The sequence below is a fragment of the Hibiscus syriacus genome, unplaced genomic scaffold (genome assembly GCF_006381635.1).
Source record: "Hibiscus syriacus cultivar Baekdansim isolate YM2019G1 unplaced genomic scaffold, ASM638163v2 tig00000340_pilon, whole genome shotgun sequence".
NCBI lineage: Eukaryota > Viridiplantae > Streptophyta > Magnoliopsida > Malvales > Malvaceae > Hibiscus > Hibiscus syriacus.
Window position 1 is genome coordinate 10,706,385 of NW_024061783.1, and position 21,673 is coordinate 10,728,057.

At 30.1% G+C, this 21,673-nt stretch overlaps 1 protein-coding gene across 1 annotated transcript; it reads left to right on the forward strand.

Annotated features, from left to right (window-relative positions):
* The first annotated feature begins 6,022 nt into the window (after positions 1 to 6,022).
* On the forward strand, positions 6,023 to 6,714 carry LOC120198796. The gene has a single exon (XM_039200068.1). It carries the CDS (start codon positions 6,067 to 6,069, stop codon positions 6,676 to 6,678), a length of 612 nt encoding a protein of 203 aa, XP_039055999.1. The 5' UTR covers positions 6,023 to 6,066; the 3' UTR covers positions 6,679 to 6,714.
* The last annotated feature ends 14,959 nt before the right edge of the window (positions 6,715 to 21,673 follow it).

The following is a 21,673-nucleotide window of genomic DNA, read 5'->3' on the forward strand; positions in this document are numbered from 1 at the left end:
ATTATTTTAAAATATTAAAATAATTTATTTATTATTAAATATTATTTTTATAATTTTATTAATAAAAATATTAATTTTTGTATATTTTAGTGAAGTAAAATATTATAAATTATATTAATTATTTATTAAAGTAATAGTGTTATATTATATTTTAAAAATATTAATTAATATATTTTAAATATCTTTATTAAAATATTATTTAAATATATAAATAATATTATTCATTATTAAATATATAAATTTTTTATATATATTATTAAAATAAAAATATAATATCTTATATTATAATATAATTGATTATATAATATTAAAAATATAATATTATATATTATAATATTAATAAATAATATAAATAAATTTTGATGAAAATGATATTAAAATATTTTATTAATATTAAATTCATAAAATAAAATTATTTTGAGTATTTATTCTTTGAAATGAAAAGTTCGGAAAATGACTTACGGAAAATGAATCCGTAAGTCATTTTACAGAAAACACAAAGGAGAATATGTTATTAGGAAAATGAATTATATTCCGGAAAATGAATTACGTGAAACAAACACGGGAAAATATTTTCTGAAAAATGAATTACGTGAAACAAACACGAGAATTCGGGGAAAATCAATTCTGTAATTTCAATTACGGCAAACAAACACACCCTAAGTAGCAGTTTAATTTATTCTCCAAGCTGATATGCCTTGGATTAGATTGATAGCCATTTTATATTTAATGAGTAACAATGCATTCTCTGTTTCTCAAATGTAGTTTGTTGGTGTCCATAGCCTGTGATGAACATATAAATTTAGTGGTCGTTTTGTAAGTTTTTGAATTTAGGCAACCAAAATGAACTTTTACAGTTGGGTGATCAACTATATAGTTTATCCTAAATTAAATAACATCATTCGTCATATATCTAATCTCAAAAATATTTTTTGATTAATCTAGAGTAAATACAAGATAATATATATTTAAAGATAATTTTTAACCATTTGACATACGTTAAAAATCAAAATTTTGATTTGGAGGTTAATCATGTGTGGAAAAAGTAATAAAAAAATATCATTTCATAAAAATATTAATAAAATAAGTCATAGTGATTAAAATATGAATACTTTTAAATTAAGTATTTAGATTAAAAAATTTAAATTTAAGTAATCAAAATAGAAGTAAAAAGATAATTGAGTGATGAATGATGTAGTTTATCCTATATAATTTAATAGAATTAACCTCTTCTTAGAGTATTCAACAGATAGGTGAAAGATTCTCATAGATTAAAGAAAATGGGTAAACTATGTATTTAATAACCCAACTATCATTTTAGTTCCATTTTGATCACCAAACTATTATTTTTTTTTAAATCACCAAACTGCTAACATGATAATTTTTTTATTTTATTTTCAATGATAATATGACATTATCTTGTGGTGACACATCAGAATCAACGCTAATGTTTTAACTGTGAGTGACCAAAACGAAATCAAAACGTAATATTAAATATGATTTTAAAAAAATAATAGTTGGGTGACCAAAAAGAAAACCAAAGTGATAGTTGAGTGACTAAATACGTAGTTTACCTAAGAAAAATTAATAAAAAACAATGCAATATTCTCACATTTTTTATTTAAAAATCGAAGTTACAAACAGATCAAATAAAGGGCTCTAACTGAAGACTTGAATTTTTTATTTTATTTTTATTAATCTAGAGTTAGTATAAGGCAATATGTGTTCGAACCCTTGATATTTTTAATGTTTAAATTTGGTATCTCAAAAAATAATAATAATTTTTTTACCACTGAAATTATTTGATTTGTGCATACGACTTCAATTTTTATATTCATTGAATCTATTCTAAATAAATTGCCATTCCCATTTTACATTTAAAAAAGTGGGCTAGAATTAGCCTAAAGTGAGTTTCAAAGTTGGGAGATATATAATATGCAACCCAAAATATCTTGCAGCCTTCTTTGTTGCTTCAAAATATCTTCCACGATTACTTTTGCTCCTTTCACTAATGGAGGAGGGCGCAAGATGTAATATTAGAAGTATATTAGAAGGGATAAATTTAAAAAAGTTTGAGTAGGGAAAAACTTATAAAATTTTTGGTTGGGAAACAAAAACATATTTTCAATAGAAATTTAAAACTCTAAGGCTGTCTTACCCACTCCCCTCTAGGTCTATCCCTACTTTCACTCTTCGTATTTTTTTAAACTTTTCTTAAAATTTCTTTATTCAAACTAAATTATAATCTTAAAATTCATAAAAAAAAATGAAATTTTGGGTTTCGGATTTGAATTTATTATATATTAAAATTTGAGTATGAATTTAATGGATACCTCACATTAAAAATAATAACCAAATTAAATTTTACGTTCACCTTTTTAACTCATTGATAAATTTTTTTACGATTTAATTTAATAAAATGTAAAGTATATGTAAGCTCTTTACATAACAGTATTAATATATTTTTATTTGGTTATAAATTTTGAATAAATTTAAATATTTATATAAAGAAAATAATAATATACAAATTTAAGTTTGATTATTTTTTTATTAAAAAAGAAAAAACATTGCCTCCAAAACAGTGGTCTAACAGTTAGATGCCACTTTCATCATCCGAAAATGATTGGAACAATTAACAAGTAAAAAGGGATAATTTTTGGATTCTATTTGAATATAAATTCAGCATCCATATATGATAATTTAATTTGAAATGAATTTGAATTTTTTTTTACCATCTATATATAATATTTTACATATAAATAAAAGAAAGTGATCAATCCATTAGCTTACCCTTTAAGAAATTAACAATATAATTTGAAGAAATAATTAAGATAAAGAGTGCTCATAATGAGATGAGATTTTTAAGTTTTAAGTTAATTTAAAGTTTGATAATAATCCTAAATATCATTTTGAGGTGTTCTAAATCAAATCTAAGCAATAGATTTGAGTTTGGAAGGATTTTTTCAATGATTATAAAATAATACTATTTTGAATAACTCTAAAACCATTTGACAATGAACACTCAATCACCCTTGCAGTAGCTGGTGCTCGAACCCATGATCTTTAGGAATAACAATGATTCCTTCAACTACTAAAGTAAGTTGGTTCGTTCTCATTGTGTTAATTAGAAACTTAGGAATAGGTTATTTCTCTGTTCTAAGTTCCCTAGTAAGTGTTTCTCACATCTTTACCTTAAAGCGGTTTATTATGATCAATGAGTAAGTGATGCATGAGTACATGATTGAGTTTTAAGCATGGTAATATGTTTTGGCTACTATTTTAATGTACAAAACATGATGCGAGTATGCCATGTTTTCAAAAAAACCCAATAGTGACACCAAAGAGTGAAATAGTGGCACATAAGTGCACATATATGATCATGTGCATTGTAAATACATATGTATGAGTAAATGTTGATATATTAGTATACTGATTCACTTGAGACCTTTGGATATATTTTGCATGTCATAGGATTGAGTGTACTCCATATGTGATACGTGTTTTGATATATGTCGAAGAGATAGGAGAATATTTATGTTTTAGCTCCATTCATGGTACATGTTTGGTGTGTTGAGGATGTTAGCATTGTTACACTTTGATAGGGAAGTGATTAAATTTTGAGCACATACAAAGACAATGTAAGGAGATTAGTATATCTGATGACTTGTGCTTACATAATGACTCATATGATCGAAAGTGTCAATATATTAAAGTTTTTTTATAAGCTAAGATGATTACAAAGTAATATTGATTTTAAATACTCTCAACTATTTGACAATAAACGCTCGATCACCCTTGCAGTTTCTAATACTCGAACCCATGAACTCTAGAAACAATGATTCTTTTAACTACTGAGATAAAATAGTTCGTGATAGATTTTAAATTTAGATTTTAAACTTTGGACATTATTTGGATAGATTTTTTGTTTGAGATTGAAGATGATGATGCATGCTTGGTGGGTGAGTTGTAGTAGACATGTTAATAATTATGACCAATTATGCTAAAAAGACTCTTTGGTACGTTGATTGTATGATTATTGCATGTATGAGTGTTTAATTGCTTGATTTGCATACTTTTGTATGCATTATGTCACATCGATGGGCTGAGAGGGCGCAAATGATGGTAGTGTCTCCCATAAAAATTTCAAAATTTTAAAATATTTTAGATGTTTTTTTATTGAAAATTTATTTTTACCTTTAAAATTTTATAAGTTCGTTATCTTTGAAAATTTTATAAATTCACTCCTAATATAAAATAATGTGTCGGTCGCTGCTTGGGTTTCAAAACCAGAGGGCGAGTTTCAAAACTGAAACGTGTTACTTCAATTTGAGTACCGAAGTTGGTAGAATGAGTTTCAAAACTGAAACACGAGTTTGGAATAAGGACTTCAACTTTAAGCTTGAAATATGTTTACTTTCTTTACAAAATGGTCCTAACTTTTCAAAGTACAATCAAATGTTGATTTTAACTCGAAATTACCGTTAATTTTGGTTGTATCTTTAAAATGGTCTTAATTTCATGTAAGAACTAATTAATTTGTACTAAAATTATTTTGTTTTTATATTTTACTACTTAATTTTTTTGTTTGTATTTTTCGTTGTTTTTGATGTCCCATGGAATTGATATTTTGTGTAGTTCTAATATAGTTGATTTTTAATACTCTGCCACTATTAATTTTATATTTTTAGCATGTTTTATGGATGTTTGAATGTGAAATGGTGAAAATTACCTCGTGTATAAAAATATTGTTTTTCTCAGTTTTTGAGTATGTCCTACGTTTATTTCTTGCATGTTGATTGCAATTTGTTCTACTATATGTTTAAAAGTTTTATGTTAATTAAAAAAATTATTTGTGTTTTAATAAACTCATAATATGTGAAAACGTACGTGGGTTACTTAAGTGATTAATATGATATACAATATTCGTGTCAGACCGTCTTCACTGAGTATTGGGTGTTACAATGACTGTAATGAAAACAAATTAAAATTTAGTAGTTGTGTTGTAAGTTTTAAAAGTTTAGTGACTAAAATGTAAGCATCTTAAAGTTTAGGGACCATTTGTATAGTTTACCCTTAATAAAATTGTATGAAAATTTAGCTATTATTAAAATTAGCATCAAACTTGATTTTATAAAAAACCAACCAAAATTAACAATATTTTCTATTTTTAATATATTTTATTTTTACAATTTCAAATATAAATTTTAGTTTTACATTATTTTTTAATATAAATTTATTATTTTTATGATTTCCATATTATTTGTTTTTATTATTATGTTAGATTGCATTGATAGGTAATTAGATATTGGCATGACAACTTTAGAATAAAAAATAAAATAAATTTATTTATTTCATTAACAAGTAGGTATAATTTCTTGGGTAAACTATAACATTGACCACTTAACTATTTAGCCCTTTTACTTTTACCATCGATCTCTCAATTTTGTCAATTAGACCACCAAACTATTTAATTATAGTCAATTAAGCAATTTGCTGTTAATTTTTAACAGAAGTGCTGACTTGATTGTTAACAAAATTGATATAATTCTATATTTGGTCCTCAATACTTTTAGAACTTATTAATTTGGTCCTAAATTTGATTTAATTTAATAAATTTAATCCTCTAATCAGATCGTGACATGTATCATTATCTCATTGGAGGACTAAATTTATTAAATTAAATATAAGACCAAATATAGAATTATACCAATTTTGTTAACCGATATGTCAACACTTTTGTTAAAAATTAATGACATGTGGCTTGATTGACTACAATTAAATAGTTAGGTAGTCTGATTGATAAAATTGAAAGAGCGATAGTAAAAGTAAAATGGCTAAATAGTTAAGTGGTCAATGGTATAATTTACCCTAGTTTTTTCTTACTACTTTTTAAAACATTAAGCAGACTATAAATCAATTGAAAAATAAAATTAAAAAAGATTGTGTGCTCCACCTCCCCTCCTATTGTTTCCCTTTAAATAGCCCTCCCTTGCTATCATTCTCATTCAAACAAATAATTTCCTCTCCCTCAAAAGTCACCACAAAAGCAGATTAAAGGCTGAAAAAATGGAACAAAATCTACCAGTGATAGCAAAAAGAGTATGGAGCATTGTAAGGGCTGTTCTCTTCATGGTGAAAAAAGGCATTTTATCTAAGCCAAAGTTCATGCTCCATCTCAACATGCTGCTCAAACGCGGCAAAATCGTCGGGGCCAAAGCCATTGCCAACCTCCTCATGTTCCACCACCACCAAGTCTCTCCGTCATCCTTCGCCGCCGCCCACGAGTACGAGTTCAGCTGCAGCAACACCCCGAATTACATCTTCCCTTTCAACCGCGCCACCAAGAAGAAACATGGCATTAACAACTACTACCACCACTTCTTCGCTTGCACACACGCGCCCCCTACTCACGACGACGATATCGCCACTGTCAAGACCGTCATCGAGATACTTAACAACGACAACAACAACGTAGGAGCTGCTGCTGTTGCTGCTTCCCCTATGTTACCGGGTTTCGGACAAACCCCTTTGGTGAGACAGCTTAGGATAACGGACTCTCCTTTCCCTTTAAGAGATGCTGATGAAGGCAATGGCACCGTTGATAAGGCTGCTGAAGATTTCATTAAAAGGTTTTACAAAGATTTGAAGCTGCAAAATAAAGGAATGCCTGACTTATGAGGGAAATATATCTATCATTTTCGAGTTAAATAGTCTGTGATTACAACATTTTCCGAGTTTATTAATAATTTTCATATTTTGGGTTTTAATTTTTGTTATTTGATAAAAAAAAACTACAAGAAAATCCATGCATTTTCAGTAATTCTTTCCATCTTTTTGTTACAAACTCTTTGTTGTGTAATGTCAAATACCTTTTTAAAGGTTTGGCATGTTAAGCATAAATGGAAAATCTTGGGATCTATGAGTTAATCCTTTTCTCTTTTTTTTAATTGATCTGGTATCTTATCTTATCTATGAGTTAATCTTACTTAAGGAATCTAGTATCCCATCCAGTAAATCCTTCTTCTCCCTTTGATTTTGTGCTTTTAACCTAAATTTAAGAGGGGCAATTAGGTGTTAAATTTTATTGAAACGTTGATTCAATATGGAAAATAGTTTAGCTTTTAAAGCCTGAATTGATGACAACCAATGAAACCTCATTTTAATGTCTTTATGATAGTGATACAATTCCACTATTGTTATATGAACCCTCCTCCAAAGAAAAAAGAAATAAATCAATCACTTTAGCTTTTCTTTTTTCTTTGGATTAATATGAAAATAAGTGTACAAATTATATACCTTTTGTTAAAGTGGTGACTAATTTTTTTCTCGTAAATTTAGGTGTCTAACGTTACAAACGTTATCACTTTAGTTGTCTCGTCCGTAACAAACGTTAAAAACCTCCGTTAAGTAGCATGTGTAATGTTTTGATAATTTTGAAAATTTTATTTAAAATACAAAAAATTAAAATTATATTTTAAAAACCAAAAATTTTGAAAAACTTTGAAAACTCTAATTTTAACCCTTAAATCTATGTTGTCCTTTGTTGAACCTCCACCCGACGATCAAAAGCCCCATGAAAACCCACTGGAACATGAGCCAATCAACAGTCAATCGACGCAACCCCCAACGAATTCTGATGTTACAAATCACGATCCCAACGGTCAATCGATGACAAAGATGATAACGTCTAACTAGGGAGATGGCAAGGACGACATTGACGGCGTTCACCGTGGCCGACAAGGATGACATCGGTGGGTTAGGGATTTGAGTTTTTTTGTAATTTAAGAGAACTTAGATTTTTTTGAATAATATTTTTTAAATAAAATTTTCAAATTATCAAAACATGACACATGTCACTTAACAAAGTCTTTTATTGGTCGTTACGGTCGGGACGCCTAAAGTGGTAATGTTTATAAAATTAGATATCTAGATCGACCGAAAAAAAGTTGACACCACTTTAATGAAAACGAACACTTAATTTTATATTAGTTCTTTCTCTTTTCGAATAAGCTACACTTGAGTTTTAGTCTTATTTATTTCGGAATTTGGATTCATAGTCACCACAATTCTCATTGAATTAGCTTTTGGTTGCAGTTGGCAATAAAGTTACAGTATAATAACTAGTATCCATTATAATGATCAATTAATTTAGATCCAACACTATAAAAGTTCAACGACTCTTCCAACTTAAATTACTTCATTATAGATAAATAAGGTTTTGAGTGTCGTAATTTACGTATTTTTAATCATATTAATATGTTTTTATATTTTTTGATTAACCATCGCTATTTGATCTATTAATGTATTATTTTGGATCGAGTTTTACAGAGACCTATTATAGGGTAGACACTCCCAAATCATCTTATTCCATTTGTAAAAATTAAGATTTAAACTTTTAATCTTACTTAAATAATATAATGTCTCGTAAAATTAAATCAACTTATTGATTGTTAAGATGTTTGTATATTAATAGTTGATATCTATTCATAGTTTTGTCCTATTTCATGCGAAATAAATAATGGTGAAATGAATGTTGAGAGGATAGTGATTTAGTAAAGTAAAATGGAGCCAGCTCATGTGTCAAATCAACTGACTTTTGCTTACTGTTTATTGGATAACGAGATGCGGGAATCACACATTCCTTGTAATTAAAATCAAAAGGCCATGCGTGCGATCGCATATATATATATATACATATACTATCTACTAGTTTCCTACTTTTCATCAAATTAATAATAAATGTTAAGCATGCGTGCCATATATATTATGTATGTGTATAATAGTCCGTAGATACATGACTATGTCAATGCCAGTCCATCGACAAATGTAAGATGTGATATGTTACAAGATCCTAAAATCTAGAGGCTCATACTTTAAAAAATATATTCATTTTATTTCTAAAAACGTTTGAATAATGACATTTTTTAAATAAAATGTCACGATCATATAATTGTTTTGTGATATTGTCTTAGTTTTATATGTTTGAAATTTTATTGTATTTTATAAGAAACAATCGTAATATAATAAATTTTGATATCTTATAATATTGTCTTATTATAAAATATTTTAAGAATCTCATTTTAAAATATATCATAGGACCTCCAAATCTATTGGGATAGGTATGCTCTGTCATACGTATAAAATTTATAATTTAAAAATATTTGTTTCCTTTTAGTGTATAAATTTGTTGTCATGTGTGCAATGTTGTATATAGAGCTTACAAATTTAAGTAATCAATAGTTGACTGTGAAAGTTGCATTACTCGGATAGAATGATGCAAGTATTTTTAAATAGGTAGTAGTTTTGCATACACTCGATGAACGAGTATCTATATTTGTTTCCAAGCATGTTGTGACTTTGTATCAGTAATATATTGGTCAATTTGTGATCATTACTTGTTTGTATTGTGATGATTAACCACAACGACACTATTATAAGAACTAACTAATTATACAACCTTAGCGGTGATCGAAAAAATAATACGAACACGTGATATTATATTATGACATTTAATCTTTGTGACATTATACTATCCATATACTCAATATATGATGCATATATACACAATATTTGTTTGATATTCATAATCTATAAGTATTCTAATTATGCGCGAGATTGTGCCTTCAATATGACTTGTGGAAGTTATAAAGAAATTTGTTATGATTCATACTTTAAGATACAATTATGATATGCTCCTTTATGTTCGTTCGTGTATCATCTAGCATACGTGATAGATCAAATATACCTTATGACAACTTGCATATATTACGATTTGCATGATTATATTTTGAAACTATACAAGTTCGACGTTCAGAATTATTTTCCTGTGCATGTTAGTTGATTTGAGTTTGATTCAAAGGAGCACCATCTGCGAGGGATTCCAACACGTCCATTAGAGTACAATATATTATTTCATCTTCAGTGGAGATATGCATTCATAGAAACTTATTATACTTTTGGTATGTAAACTGTTTTTTTTTTTTTTTTTGCTTTATACTTTGAAATTATTAGATGAATTCCGTATAAATATTTTTAAACTCGTATATGTTATGATCTTTATTCCTACTTTATCCTATTTACGAAAATAATTTGATATTTATGTACAAAATAAACTATTTTAAACAGTTACTCAGTTCGCTAACCCGATGCGGTACACATAGGTCCGTTAATTTTTTTTAAAATTAATGTATGGTTTTCTATAGATTATATCGTATATATGATGAAATTTTCAAAAGATTTATATAGATATGATAATTATGAACACGATTAAAGATGATTTTATTTTTCTCTTCACTACCTTTATATAAGGACTACTACAATATATTTAAAGAGACTTGTACTTCTGAGTAGCTTAAGGAGCTTTATTATGTTTAGCACTTATTCTTTTATTGTAAAATTTTGTGTGAGTGTATTTGTGAACTTTGTATGTTACTCTTATAGTGAGTGCTTAATTTATTAGTGAAAGATTACTTAAGGAAGAAAATAACTGAAAATATTGTATGAGCACGCATACAATTAGAGTGTAATTTTTTTAATTAATCTGAAGATTAATATAATACAATATATGTTTAAAGATAACTTTTAATCATTTGACACTGAATGTCACACCCTGAACCCAAGACCTAAAACACTCCTCCATCAAAACTACACCTATGGAGTTTATAAACAAAAAAGGGTACCGCTTTATTCCTCACAATCATTAATAAAGAAAATATGGAAGGGATTTCATTGGCTGTGGGATAGTTTAATAGAACAACAACTAATATATAAAATGTATATAGAAATTAACAAGGTGCTTCCAGGTTAAAACCACGAGCTTGGAACTGTCCAAGAAGCCGCTGAAAAATTAAAAGAGAAAAAGAGAGGCTTTAATTTGAGAACAGTTCAATTTCTTTCATGCTAAGCTTTCTCTCCCACTACCAAAAGGAGTTTTTTTTTAAACAACGCATTTAGTGTCTAAACTATCATTTTTTGTCTGTTTTAATACCTAAACTTTCATTTTTTTTCCAAAACTATACATAATGCTTAGTTTTTGTTTCATTTTAGTATCCCGCCGTTAAAAACTTAACGGACGGACGGGCTTACATGGCAGCTCCGGTGGACGGACGACTAATCTGAATGGTAGACCATGAGAGAATGATGAGTCGACCAACATAGTCCAATTTTAGGCCCATTGGACAGTGGATCATAGAGATCGAAGGATGAAGAAATCGGAGAGTTCACCATTGATTTGGGGAGATTGAAGCATTTATTGTTGAAATGGAGGGCGAAATCGCGTTTAAGGAGTCAAAAACATACGAGTTGGAAAGTTTGGGCTCATCGACTGACGAATGTGACAGTCAACAACTGTAGATGCAGCGGTCGGCGAGCTCGTCCTTTAAGTTTTTAATGGCGGGGTACTAAAATGAAACAAAAATTAAATGTTATGTATGATTTTGAAAAAAATGAAGGTTTAGATACTAAAACTAATAGTTTATGTACTAAACGTGTAATTTATCCTTTTTTTAATAACTTTATCAAAGCATGCTCTGCCATGTTATGTATGCCCAAATATGCATGCATGCACGTTCAAATACATAAGTGAATGTGCATGCTGAAATTTAACATATCTAATCTATTAACGCTCACAAGTTATCATGTAGCTGATGAATAAATAGTTTGCTGTTATTGCATGGAGAAATATTGTATAAATTTGAATTTGATAACGACATATATTTTATTCATAATGTTTGATATACACTAATTTTCTTAACTAATTATTAATTCAGTTGGTATTGCACAAACCAAGTTATCTTAGTAGTTAAATGGATGGTTATCACTACAGCAAAACAAGTTTTTAGCGGCGTTTTTTTAGTCATATAGCGGCGGTTTTAAACGCCGCTAAAAACCTTTGTAGCGTAAAAACAAACGCCGCAAAAAGCGCAGCTGAAACAAGCGTCGCAAACGGTAGCGGCGTTTTTCGTTCACAAACGCCGCTGAAGGTGATGTTTTTAGCAGCGTTTTTTTACAAACGCCACTAAAGGTAATGATATTTAGCGGCGTATTTTCCAAACGCCGCTATTTATATTTTCTTTTGTGGCATTTTGTGCCAAAACCGCTAAATGTCTTGACATATAGCGGCGTTTGTTCCAAAAAACGCTGCTAAATGTTATGTCATATAGTGGCATTTGTGAATGTAAAATGCCGCTATTGACTATGTATTTCGTGGTGTTTTCTATTCAAACGTCGTGAATTAAAACTAATTTTTCAAATGATGTTTTCTACTCTTTTGTTACCCAAATTTAACATGTAAACCATTATCCAATAAACTTAACATCCATAACAACAAACTTGAAATCCATAACAAGATACTTAAAATCTATGATAATAAATCAAAGTTTACATTAACGTAAAATATAATGTAGTTCAACATTGTTAACTAGAATAAACAATAATAACACCTAAGATAGTGGACTCGGGGGTTGATTTTGTCGTATCATCTGCATCATAGTTTGAAGTTGATTTTGAAAGTCTTCACATTTTTTCTGATATGTTGCTTCTCTCTTTGCTTCCATTGCTTTAGTTTCGACTCCATTTCGATATTCGTCGCTTACCCTTGAAAAATCATCCTTGACATATACAGGCTGCAAAAGAAGGAAAAATAAGAGTACTAAAAGAAATTTATGAACTAAATTATGGAAACTGAAAATTATGCGTCTGAAAATTAAAATCTTAGTTTAGACTTTAATAAGATAAAATTGTTTCAGTTTTCAAACTTTTTTATAAAAAAGTATATTATGTAAAAGGGTGGTGATTCCAGTGTGACCAAAACTCTTAAATAGAATCCAATGACCCTTTTAAATCTTTCTTTTCTGATGTCTCCTCTCAGTTCCCTTTAATAGAATTTCTATTTGCAAAGAATAAGTAATATTGTTTTGAAGCAGTTTGCTTCATCATAAGGATCAGTGACACAAATAAAGTCACAAGAGATTTAATTAAAGGCATGGTTTGAAGACCCACTCACTTAATGTTTTATTCACTAATCTTGTCAAACTATTTGGACACGGGGGTTATTCCACTGGAACAATAAACCAGAGATGCTGGAATAGCAGTATGGACAAACTAGATGTCAATGGATTAGTACCTTTTTTATGCAGAACAAAAGAAAATGAAGGATTAAAACTTCACAAAACTTGTACAGAACATTCAGAGAATAATATAGAATAAAGATGAACTTGGATTGTGATCTTTGTTTCACTGCATAGAACAGGAATTGGCATCATAAAAGAACTTTTCATTACTTACATATTTTGGCTACGCGCCTAGAGACACATTGAACCACTTTTTAGGTAAAATATTTGGGTAATGAAAATAGAGGGAAGATTAACAAATCATCTAACTTAGGTCAGAACACTTCTCTCTTTCTCTCTCTTGACATTTTATTTTTGTCTGATTATGCTAAAATCTAGTTCTATTAGGTGCTATACCAAAGATCTAACACTTCCTTTATATTCTGTCTAGCCTTACTTAAACCTTCTACTTATGACATGCATATATACATAACAGGTGCATCGCTCCAGGTAACTCAAGGGCGTTTCCATTTGATGAAATTTACACCCCAAATTATTTTTTTAAGAAAAATATTTTGTAAATTTAATATAAAAAATATGAAAAATAAAATTGACACCCCTTTAAAATAATATTGACACCTCTCTAAAAATAAATGACACCGTACTATAGATTTCCTGGCTCCACCCATGTGATAACTGAAAGTGACTTCTCAGTAAATAATGGACCAACAACAAATCAAAGAAGAAGAAGAAGAAGAAGAATAAATAGTGCGTACCATCAGTTACAGCAGAAATTGTCTCCACAGGTGTTGATTCTTTTTTTGATTCAACACAAGAAAAACCTACGATTCAAAGTTCAAAGATGTTTAATATTTAAAATGTTGTGAGATAATAAAATAACAAACGCTGGAGTGCAAACAGGCCAGAAAGGTTATCTTTCAACTGCAATGGTTTCACTACAAAGGCAAAAACAGCAAATGGTAACATTAACAGTGCCTCTCCCCAGAATGCATAGCGCCAGTTAAGATGTTCCCCAACCTAAGTAAAAACATTTTTTGATTAATTCTCAAACATCCAGCAGATGTATCTGTACAATAAGAACAAGATGGAAAATAAAGTGAGAAAGAACAAAAGGGATATACAAACTCATCAGTCCACCATAAACATATCCAACAGTAATTCCAGTGGGTATGCACATATAAAATGTTGCAAGCCAGACAGTTCTCTGGAGTATGATAGAGAATTAACATGATTGATAGTGTAGTGTACGCGAGATGATAGGTTTTCAAAGTTAGGAACAAGACCTGAGAAATGGGAGCATTGTCGTCAATAAATGGACCTGCAAGACTTATGAAAGAAGCTTCTCCAACACCAACCAGCCTTAAACATCAAAATCTAGTCACAATTTTTTTTAAGAACAAATAATATTCGAAGAAGCAAGACTAACATTTGAAGCCCTGACAGCCATACTCCTCTCTATCTAGTATGAATGAGGCGATATTATATAGATGCATACATTTTATAACAGATTCTTTTCTAGTGGGGTAAGTCACAATGTTCACTTTCCATATTCTTTCTATCAGAGCAATCCATGTAAATACTAATATATAGCTCTTCCATTTATTATTCTTTTTTTATAATTAAATTTCCAACAAACATCGATGTTCTTTATACAATCAGTAACTACTTGTACAAAACATTTTAGTCAGTCCTTAACAATTCAAAACCCATTATTATTGCTAAATTGTGCAATTCTAACTTAATCGCAGGAGTATGGTTGTGTAGAGAGAAGTAAAATGTAAAAATGTGATGTGTTACACAGATGTTAAGTTAAAAATACAGGAAATATTGCGATATGTATGAACTTTTAGTTGGTAGACAACAATATGAATAATTTATTCACATTTTACAGGTCCTACAAGTTGAGATATGCAACAGATGTTTGAAAGTTCATCAGAAAACAAATTATTAACTATTTTCACTGTGTGCATCTCTAGATTTGACTTTTTTCCCCCTACAATCAAGGCCTCTGGGTATTTAGTCCAGTGACTTGCTCAACTAACACCAATTGTTTAAACATTCAACATTCATCTCACTTGCAAACCTTTATATATATAAAAGCGAACTGTTCAAAGCATCACCAAATCAGACCTCGCATTAACTAGTCAAGACAGAATATTTCACCTTAACGAAGAAAACCTACAAAAGAAAATCCACTATATAGCTCAAATATATATATAAAAACAACCCCGAAGAAAAATTAAATAAATCCCAGAAAAAAGTGAAAGCTATTTTCAAAAATTTCTTTACCATTTCTCACCAAATCAGACCTCGTATTAACTTGGCAGTTGGCATACAACTAGCTGTAAAACAAGCAATAAAAGTTAAGGCTCTACTAGTACTAAGTTTAGTAGTCATTATAAACACTTTCAGTTTATATACACTTAATAGAAACCAAACCATCGATAAAGCCATACTTCATTTCTGATTAGAACATTCATACAGAACAAGGTGCATGCATAAATGTGTTTGAAGTAAGGAAAACAGAGGAATAAATTTGAACATTACTTGGCGTGAATAATGCTCAACATCCCTCTTCATGGAAGCCATTTCAACCCTCAATTTCTGCATTTCAACCTGTAGCCAGACAAAGAAAACAAAATAGACTTACTATTATTCACAATATATGCTCATGGCACCAAGGAGAAAGTCTGAGTTGATTCACGTTGAAAAGCGAATATAGCTAGACATAACAAAAAATCTTTTGGATGATAGTGGTAAGAGAGAAATTCAAATCTAAACAATGATGAGAATCATAATTCAATATTCGAATTGTCTAAATGCGAAGACACAATTTCTCTACAAGCTTCAAAACCCGACTTTCTAATACGGAAACCCCAATCCTACAATAAAATCTGACATGATAATTTTACAAACCACTTAAAGCTTATCTTAGTACTGATCTATTTGTTACTAAACATACTATAAGCTATAGTCATTTCTAATTTATAGCAAAACTTAATAAGAATTAAGGATGAATTATAGATCAACTATAAGCATTTTTATTTCCAACGCAGGCTAAAATCACTACAAAATAAACAAATCAAGCAAACAATTTTAACCACTTCCATAACCAGAAATGGGCATATAAAAACCCTAAAATATAATAAAATTTACTAACCGAGCCTTTCAGGATTCAAATTGGTTTGACAAAGAACCATTTTGCCAAAAGAAAAAATGACACTCAAGCAAGAGCGAAACCAATCAACAAGAGTAAAAGTAGCAAGAGCGAAACCAACAATCAATTTATCGCAATCAATTTCCAAAAGAAAAAGAGAGAGGCAAAAACCCTAATTCGAAAGACAAGAAAAATTTCGCATAACTAATTAGATAGAAAAAATAGTTTTAGAATTTACAGATGGAGAGCCTCTAGGAACTTGTCGTGTTCGGGTTCAGTCCAGTTCTCTCTGGACTTATATCTCGTTTTGCTTTCGGTCTAAATGTATTGGGAGCAACTCAGACTGCAGTGGCACAGGAGGCAGAGCGTTGAGAGCAGTGGTAGTGGTGGTGAAGCAGGAAATTTGAATTAAGTGGTGGTGAAGTAGAGAGGGAAGAGAGAAGATGAAACATGTTTATTTTTCAGAAAGGGAGGGAGCGAGAATGAAAAAAATAGGTTAAAGGGACAAACGCCGCTAAAGTACCAGTCTATAGCAGCGTTTTTAAACACAAACACCACTAAAGTACGTGTCTATAGCGGCGTTTTTATAAAAACGCTGCTAAAGTACGTGTCTATATCGGCGTTTGTATAAAAAAGCCGCTAAATTACGTGTCTATATCGGCGTTTGTATAAAAACGCCGCTAAATTACGTTTCTATAGCGGCGTTTGTATAAAAACGCCACTAAATTACGTGTCTATAGCGGTATTTGTATAAAAACGCCACTAAATTACGTGTCTATAGCGGCGCTTGTATAAAAACACCGCTAAAGTACTACTCTGTTGCGGCGTTTGTATAAAAATGCCACTATGGATGAACCTATTGCGGCGTTTGTATAAAAACGCCACTAAAGTACTACTCTGTTGCGGCGTTTTGTATAAAAACGCCGCTAAAGTTACCAATTTATGGCGTTTGGAGTGTAAACGCCGCTATATGTTTAAAGTTAGTGGCGTTTACTCTCAAAACGCCGCTAAAAACGCCGTTGTAGAACAATTTTGCTGTAGTGTATTGTCCCTAAAGGTCTCCGGTTTGAGCACTAGTTGTCGACATCATTTTTCGTCCGGGCGGGGAAAAGACCGATACCGACTCAGAGTTTTCTCTTTGAAAAGTGTTTCGAAATGTGAGGAGTCGCCACCAATCATTTAAGGTGAGATTGGAACACCATAAAAAATCGGGTGATTTTAATAAAACATTTTATTTTTATCAAAATATTGAGTTTTAGGGTTTGCAAAAATCTAGAAATCTAGAAAAAATACTGAGTTTTAGGATTTTAAATGTGTGGGAAATGATTAGCAACCCTACAAGCGCCCAAATATTGGTACCTAGTTGATTACCCTATATTTAAAATCAAAAATTTTGAATTCGATCTTTAGTTAATTTAAAATCATTAGGGATGCAGAGTTTGAAAAGAATATTCGTTTATTGAGACTGATAGCATTCACTCCCGAGCGTAAATGCGGGAGATCAACTATTATATCTAATAACCGAACATTGCCTCGTTTTTAGAAAACATGATGCGGTTTTGAAAAGGATGTCGACTTATTTAGGGAATTACCAATAGTCACCCCTTGAGCATGATCGTGGGAGATATACTATTAATTCCTTAAATGAGTGAACAATGTCTTAAAGTTAAAATAAAATGCAATCAAACAAAATTTTATTGAATCCTAATTAATATAAAGTAAATTAAGATTTCTAACTTACGGTGACAAATTGTGAAAGTTAAAGAACCTAAGGGCTTAAATCTAAAACGTAGGCTCTAATATTAATCCTATTTGATTTTAATTAATTATTGAGTTGAATAACCGAAATGACCCCTCGAGCTTTTAAGCGAGAGCCACTTTGAATTATCCCCTAAATTAAGAGACTAATTTGAGATCCAAGTTAAAATGGAGGCTCTATTTAGCCTATTTAATTATGTCAATATTAAGAGCCTAATCTAAGTCCAGGGACTAAAAAGGTCAAGGTTTAAAGTACCGAGTTCTAAAAGACTTAAAAGAATAAGGACCTAAAATGACAACTTCTAAAGTTATGGGGCTAATTAAAAATCTAATTAATCTAAGTTATTAAACTTAAAGTTTTTTAGAAAATATTAATTATTAAATAATTTTATAATTCGAACAATCGATTCAAGTAATCAGGCATATATTGCGAAAACTCGACTTGAATTGATCCTTAATTAAAACTAGTGTGAAATCCTAATTTCTAAGCTTGATTCGAATATTAATTTAATTTAAAACTAAATCTAAGAAATAAAGCTATAACATATCAAAACAAATAATAAACTTAAATAAAATAATTAAAAATAATAATAATAAAAATAAAAACAATAAAAAAACAACATAGAATAAAAAAATAAAATAAGGACAAGGACCTAATTGCATAAATTTTAAATCACCAAATTAAAATTAAACATGCAAATGGGCTAAATTAAAATAAAGTAAAAAGTAAAGCTGAATTAAAAATAAAATAAAAAACTAAAATACAAGAAAATAAAAGTTAGTAACTAAATCAGAAATAAACAGTGACAAAAATGCAAAAATTAAAATAACAGTAGCTAAATCAGAAACTAACTTAAAATAAAACAGAACACAATAATAAAATTACAATAAATTAGAAACGAAAGGTCTAATGACCAAAATGTAAAAACACGGTAAAATTTTGGGGACTAAAACAATGAATAAACCAAAAATATAAAGCATGCAAAGAAGAAAGGTAAAATACCAATTTTGGTCCCTAAAGGTGACCAGAATGCAAAACGCGCGCAAATATTAGGGATTTAAAATGAAATTTACCCCTAAAGTCCTATAAATAACAAACGTTTTGATTTTTTTTATAATTTTTATTTTTTTTAAAAAAAAGTAGAGAGAGAGGATTTCTCCTCTCTCGGTAGGTCATCGACAACCAAATTTTTAGGCTTGTTCGTCTCGTCGCGGTGGTCACAGATCTGTGCTCCGTTTCGTCAGGGGATTCTTCGATAGTCGTGAAATGACCAAAGGCCACTTGAGTTTCCCGGGGTCCGATCTCTACCATCCCCCGTTGGATCGGGTCCAAATTTCAGTATGCTGCTTCCATCCTCGAGATGCTCCTTTTCACCGTTCGGATCGGTGAACCGACCTTCCAAACACTGGCAAGGTTCCAACAGAACGATAAAATGCTTTTTTCCCCTCCTTTTTTGTTATTTTTTGTTTGGAAAGCTAATAAAAAATAAAATAAAACGTAAATACCAGAAAAATATTTGAACTTTTTTCCTACTTTTATTGATTTTCGAATGGTAATGAAAAAACTATTTGAATTATAAAACGTAAATACGCATTAGCAAGTTGGGCTTTAAATTTAGGTGGTTCTTTGTTTTTTGAGTCGGTTTGTCCTGACATCATTGCACAGAATGTTAAAAACGATGTCATTGATATTTGATTAATATATTGTGGGCACTATTTTCCCCTTATTAGGTTTAGAAGTGGTTTTAATGAAGCTCATGAGTTTTCATTAAAAAAAACAAAATTTGGCTTTTTACACCTTGCGTCACACACCTCTTTGCTTCATTCTTGTTTTGATTTATCTTTATATAATTTTTGTGGATTTTTTAAAATTTAGTGATGTAATAATAAGGGGCATAAGATAATTTCTTTTACACAATTTAGTTGTGTTATTTTTAAATTTTAGATAGGATATAAATAATTTTAGGATTAACATAAAAATATGTCTATATTATATGTATTTTCCCATTTAGGTTTTTAAACTTTTTTTTGGTCAATCTAAGTACACAACGTTACAAACATTATTATTTTTGTGTCTCGACTATAATGATCGTTAAAAAGTTACGTTAAGTGACACATGTCACATTTCTATAATTTTAAAAATTTTATTTAAAATAAAAACCTTAAAATTATATTTTAAAAATAACCCAAAATTTTTCTTAAATCTTAAAAAACTTCAAAACTTTGAAAACCTTAATTCTAATTCATATGCCCATGTTGATCATCGCTGTTTGTCATCTTTTCCATCGATTGAAACTCCACACGCCGACAAGATGTAGCCACTATTTTTCAAATATTATTATATTATTATAAATTATTATTATTATTATTTATTATTTACATCCAAACCCAACCCAAATAAAAAACAAAGTACCCAATACCCAAAGCCCACAACAAAAGGCACACTTGGATTAGGGTTTTGTGTTTTTCTCTTCAGTCACCAAAAGCCAAAACTATTGGATCATATCTAATATGATGGTCTAGATCAATTGCAATATTAGGGTTTCATCATTAACCATAAATGCTTGGTAGTTGATGGCGCCATCACCAAGCCTACGCCGCTGTCGATTCTAGCATATTATAGTTGCGCCGATTGTCGGAGCCACCAAGCTGAGCCGGATTAGATTTTAGCAAATCTGAGCCATTTAATGTCTCAGCTACCCAAGCAAGGAGAACGTGCGCGACCATGCCTTCCCTGCCGCTCGTACTCATCATCATCTATCATGCACAGTGGATGTCAGAAAACAAGTAAGATTAGTTGTTCTGTCATTGTAAAAAATCATTGTAAAATTGGGTATAAAAGCCAAAGGAAAACATGTTTAAGGGGCGGATTCCTGAAGATTTTACCAAAAACAATACAAACATGGGTCTATCCCATTTCTTTTCAACAAGCAATACACAATTTTTCCTTTCATTTTTTTTACAAAGAGTAATACCAAAAAATTAATTAGCAATTGAACTAGGTTTTTCCAAATTTATTCACGATTATCTTAGTTTCCAACAGTGTTTTGTGTGTGGGTATTTCATTTGAAATAAAAAAAAAGAAGGTTTTGAGGTCTTTACCTGGTTCGTTCATTAGTATCGTTGAAGTAGGGAGGTCGATGAGAGCTATTGTCATTGAACGGTGGCCGGCAGTGTCGGGTCTTGGAACCTCAAGTAGCATGCAGTCGAGAGAGAGAGGAACGAGAGATGAAGTGTCATTGGTTTTTAAGGAAAAAAAGGAGAATGAGGAATACGCGAGAATGGCTAGGGTTATTGTTGTTTTCATAAGTTTTTGGCCTAATTAGATCATGGGTCACTATAGATCCACATATTTTCATCACTGATTCTCTGTTTTGCATTCTTGCATTTTGATCATCTCGTGCTGTGTGATTTAATTTTATCTTGAATTTATGTCCTATTTGTGCTATTTTTCTTTTGCACTTCTGTGATTTGATATAGTTTGTTAGAAGGTAAAACTATGTTATGGTCTTTGCACTTTCGGCATGTTTTTATATATTGGTTACTAGTTTTCCTTTTTATGTTTCGAATTTGATGCATTATTTCATTGGTTTGATGTTTAGTCACTTGTCCTTTTTTTCCTTTTAATTCGAATTTTACATGTTGTTTTGGCTTTGTTGTAATTTAGTCATCATGTTTACTGTTTGGA